Below are 4,879 nucleotides of genomic sequence, written 5' to 3'. Positions count from 1 at the left end.
CGACCCTGGAATTTGTAGAAGAGACACTGCTTTTCTGCTCAAACAACAAAGATTTAGTCTTGAGTTAACATGAGGCAGATTGACAATGTAAATTGTCATGAAAATAAAGATAAAATGAGGTCACTTCTTTTAACCGGTTGTATACTTTGTCAATGAATTTCCAATTAATGTCTTTTCCTTGCATTTTTTTTTTACTGTTAGAGCACTAGGCAACTGAAATTTTGTATTAAAGTTTAATAACACTCAAGTCAAATGCTTGAAAAAATCATTCTCTGAAGCAGCAACACTGTTGAACAATTTCCTATTAACACATCACATAAGAAATATAATGTTCGCAATGTCCAGAGAGGTTTTTTTATTACAATTTTTACAAACAATACTCTGGCTTTAAAGTCAGATTGGAAAACAAGCACAGCTCCTCAATATCTCCGATTCATCTTCTTGAACTTTTCATAATGGTAGTCATCAGTGGCCTTTTCGTTGTTTGGCCTCTTGCGGTAATTGGGTGGAGATGGTGCTGTGATGTGAAGAGAAGGCCGTGCAGAGGTTAGGAACTAATTCTATTAGCGTACAAAAACCTTTCAATAAAGCCACTGATACAGCAGGACTTTTTCTCACCCTCAGGACCTGGTTTCTCTGTGTCACCCACACGCAGTGGCCTCACTTTGGGCTCTTCTCTGTGCCGGTGGTGTCTTTGTGGGGCATTCATGTCCTCATGATAGACTGAGAGAAGACATTTATTGATTTAGAACCTTCTCATATTTTACGTTGTCAGCATTTAAGCTCCAATGTGTAAAGATTGCTCAAACTCACAGCGGTTGTGTTGAACATAGTTGACAGCAATGTTAGTGGGCACAAACGAAGTGCCCTGGTCCTTTTTCTTGTTCCTCTGTTCTGCCAAAAGCCTGGCTTTGGCCTCTTCTGTGTTGATGATGTTCTTTATTTTTGCACTGTAAAAGAATTGACAAGAAAATTCCTAACAAAACCCTTTTAAGATTCTCAAAACAGATGACAGGATCTTTATAGGAAATCTTGAAAACCCACTCAATGCCGAGATCCACTTCAGGAATTCCACTGAGCATCTGATTGGACAACATCTCCTCTGTCTTCTTGGCAGAGTTGACACGAATGTTTTCTGGGAGCTCGTACAGATGGTCTTCTGCATTCTTCACCTTAACTTTTTGCTCTTCAGCTTCCACCTGGCCTTTCCTTTTCTTCAGCTCTGTCTCAATATATTTCATCCTGTGATAACAAATTTGTGTATTTGATAAGATTCCTTCATTGTCACTACATTTTCAGACCATTAAATTCCATCAGGCAGTACCAGGAACAGTATTGCAGAGAATATTTGCTAAATATATACATAAGATTAAAAAGATTTTTTTTTAAAAAAAGAGGTGTAATGTTACATTAAGGTGCATTTCATTATTAAATTATTAGTAAATGGAGAGTGTCATTTGGGGTTATATCGATGACTTTATACCATAAAGTAACGTATGTTGTGTAATGGTACATTTTATTTTGGTGACTATAGGAAGAAATGTAAATGGAATGTTACTTAAGTCTAACAATGTGTTATAACAAAGTAAAGTCAAATGGAATATGACATACATGTCTGCATCTTCATCTCTTCTATTGGTTTCCACAGAAAAGGATGTTCCCAGATTGAGATCCGTTTCATCTTCAGTCCTACAAGTGAAATGTAAATGCCATTTTGGGTGAATTTTGGATGAAAATGTTTGTCTTTAGGGATTTTATAGTGAGCTCTTTTTGAACAAACTTACATATCCCTATTCCTATCTTTGACTTTCTTCATGTCCACAACTCCTCCAGTTTTCAGTTTAAAAGGATCGTTCTGAGATGAATTATGAGTTTATCAACACTTCCAAGTAAAAGCCACGGATGATTCTTGATAGATTAAAAGAAACAAAAATGCTGCTTACATCAATCTCGGCGTCTGGTGGCAGTTTCTCTCCCACTAACAGCGCAGTCAGACTAGACACAGTGAAGGTGACGATCAATTTACAGCTGCGATTTTACAAATACAAATACATGGATTTGGTTGCTTATATGTTCTACCTGACTCCAGTCTGTCGTTTCCGCAAACTCTGAAGCTCTTTTGCCTCTTCAACTTTCGATCTAAAAGACCAACAAGACAAGATTAACGAGAAATGCCAATGAGAGAAAACCACAAAGTGATGGATGCATATTAATTGTGCGCTTGGCTACGTCTACGGCGCTGAAATAAGTTAAAATTTACTTGACCTAAGCTCTTCAGCGATGTCATTTTCCTCGTCGTCTGACGAATCTCTTCTTCTTCTAAGATTTTTACCACTCGGCATTTTATAATTTCAATTACATGTAAATAATAATTCGACGAGGAAGGTAGTCTCCCGTTGTGAGTCACTACCGGATCGTCTTCTTCTACTTGGGTTTAACGGCAGTTTGCATCCAAGCTCTTGCATTACTGCCACCTATTGATGTTTGAGCCTTTTACGCTTCCTTACAGCCTTTTCAATACAGTGATCCCTCGCTATATCGCGTTTCATCTTTCACGGCTTCGCTGCTTCACGGATTTTTTTTGCGAGTCGTTCATTGCAGTTCTCAAATATAATCGAAGGTGGCATATCCGTTTATAAAAATCTTCTTGCTCAGAAAAAGAAAGAGCGCCAACAACTACCCATAACAATGTTCTTCTCTCGGAGAAAGACTCCTGCGCCTTCAGTAGAAACAGACGCTCCAGCGGAGCGGAGTCAGGACGAAGAGGCACAGCTGGGACTGGGAAATACGCGAGTGACAATGTTTCCAACCTTGTATTACTAGATTAAAATTATTGTTTTAAACAAATTTTGGGCTTTAAAACAGGTTTTGATTTTTGGTTTCATTCTGTAGTTCAGTATTGCATTGTAAAATAATAAAAAACAAATAAAGCTGACTACTTCACGGATTTCACTTTTCGCGTGTTATTTTTGGAACGCAACTCCCGCGATAAACGAGGGATCACTGTATTCCGGTCAATCTCAATCAATCAATCTTTATTTATATAGCGTCTTTTACAATCAAAATTGTTTCAAGGCGCTTTCCAGAATCTCAGGGCCTAATCCCAGACAAGCAACAGTGGCAAGGAAAAACTCCACCTTTAACAGGACCAGGCTCATGTAGGGAAACCCTCCTGCTGATGGCCGGCTGGGTAGAGAGAGAGGAGGGGGGGAGGACAGGTCGAGGACAGAATGGAGAGGGAGAGGAGAGGAGAGGAGAGGAGAGGAGAGGAGAGGAGAGGAGAGGAGAGGAGAGGAGAGGAGAGGAGGAGCACAGAGCACAGAGCACAGAAACACATACAAAAATACACTATTTATGCAAGCAGCCGGCCGAGTGGGTCAGCAGGGTCATCATGCAGCTCTGAAGGCGGCAATACCTGTAAATGAATACAGAAGGCGGAAGTGGGGGGGTGGCAGAAAAACTACACAAGAATCAGCATGAGGAGAGGAGAGGAGAGGAGAGGAGAGGAGAGGAGAGGAGAGGAGAGGAGAGGAGAGGAGAGGAGAGGAAACCATGACCCTGGCCTGTCAGGTGATCATGTTTCTGGACCCCGGCAGCCTTGGCCTATAACACCATCGCTAAGATGTTAACCTAATGATAAGACGACCCCCTAAGTATGATAATTTGTCTGTCTATGATAGTAACTGGAACTACAGAATTAGTAACAATAAGCTTTTTCAAAAAGGTGGATTTCTGAATTAGCGATAAAGCCTCAGAAAAATATATAGGGCTGAAGGAATTTAAGGGCTCGTTGGAGAACCTGTATGTTTCCAGTCAGCACATCTGGTGATGGTCCAGTTGTTGGGATGGCCTGGTTAGCTTTTTCTCTGATGGCTAGAACTTTATCAGTGAAGAAGCTCATGAAGTCTTCACCACTAAGGGAAGGAGGGATACATGGATCTAAAACACTGTGACTCTTGGTTAATTTGGCCACAGTGCTGAAAAGAAACCTGAGGTTGTTCTTATTTTCCTCAATTGAAGAAGAAAAATAAGCTGTTCTAGCCTTGCGAAGGGCCTTTTTGTAAACTAATAGACAGTCTTTCCAGGCTACATGATAGCTGTCTATTTTACAAGAATGCCACTTCCTTTCCAGTCTTCGCACTTTCTGATTGAGGGTCCTGATATGTGAATTATACCAGGGGGCACACCTCCTCTGATTTACTATTTTCTTTTTCAGGGGGGCAACAGAATCAAGTGTGATTCGCAGTGAGGTTGCTGCACCTTCAGCAATAGAGTCAACCTCAGCAGGGCTAAGATTATAATGATTGATCCCTGGGGAAACACACGGTGGTCCTGGGATTAACACAGGGATTGCTTCCTTAAATTTAGCTACAGCATTATCTGAAAGACATCTGCCATAGTAAGACTGTGTTCTGAGGATAGAAGAATCCTTAATCCTTAAATGTAAAAGTGATCAATGAATGATCTGACAGGAGGGGGTTCTGAGGGAACACTGACACATGTTCTACCTCAACACCATAAATCAGAACTAGATCTAAAGTGTGGTTGAAGCTATGAGTTGGTTGGTTTATCTGCTGGAGGAAACCAACTGACTCGAGTAATGAAATGAAGCCATTTCTAAAGCTGTCATTTATAATGTCTACATGGATATTAAAGTCTCCAATGACAATAACTGTGTCCGTTCTAAGGACTAAGTCAGATAAGAAATCAAGGAACTCAAAAAGGAACTCCGAATGTGGCCCAGCAGGGGGCCAATATACAACTACAAACAAAAGTGGCTTTTCTGTCTTCCAGTTCAGATGGGTGATGCCAAGAGTCAGGCTTTCAAATGAATGCCAGCCGGCCATCAGCAGGAGGGTCCCCCTACATGAGCCTGGTC

At 40.8% G+C, this 4,879-nt stretch overlaps 1 protein-coding gene across 1 annotated transcript; it reads right to left on the bottom strand.

The window, feature by feature from the left end:
• Nucleotides 1-328: 328 nt before the first annotated feature.
• On the bottom strand, nucleotides 329-2,452 carry c21h9orf78 (chromosome 21 C9orf78 homolog). Its single transcript, XM_003976298.3, has 9 exons — nucleotides 2,266-2,452; nucleotides 2,080-2,139; nucleotides 1,944-1,995; nucleotides 1,785-1,855; nucleotides 1,612-1,689; nucleotides 1,045-1,242; nucleotides 814-950; nucleotides 619-723; nucleotides 329-517 (listed from the first exon to the last, which is right to left on the bottom strand). The coding sequence occupies exons 1-9, from the start codon at nucleotides 2,340-2,342 to the stop codon at nucleotides 420-422; spliced, it is 876 nt and encodes a 291-aa protein (XP_003976347.1). The 5' UTR covers nucleotides 2,343-2,452; the 3' UTR covers nucleotides 329-419.
• Between the last annotated feature and the right edge of the window lie 2,427 nt (nucleotides 2,453-4,879).

Source organism: Takifugu rubripes, chromosome 21 (assembly GCF_901000725.2).
Source record: "Takifugu rubripes chromosome 21, fTakRub1.2, whole genome shotgun sequence".
Taxonomy (NCBI): Eukaryota; Metazoa; Chordata; class Actinopteri; order Tetraodontiformes; family Tetraodontidae; genus Takifugu; species Takifugu rubripes.
The sequence above is the reverse complement of the archived record's forward strand: the minus strand, read 5'-3'. Positions and strand labels throughout refer to the sequence as shown.

Bases quoted from the DNA above. Each gene is read 5' to 3' on its own strand.
- c21h9orf78 (XM_003976298.3), bottom strand. From the start codon at position 2,342: ATGCCGAGTGGTAAAAATCTTAGAAGAAGAAGAGATTCGTCAGACGAC. The intron at 1,996-2,079 runs GTAGAACATATA...CACTGTGTCTAG, and splicing joins AAACGACAGACTGGAGTCAG to TCTGACTGCGCTGTTAGTGG. The intron at 1,690-1,784 runs GTAAGTTTGTTC...TTTCACTTGTAG, and splicing joins AAAGATAGGAATAGGGATAT to GACTGAAGATGAAACGGATC.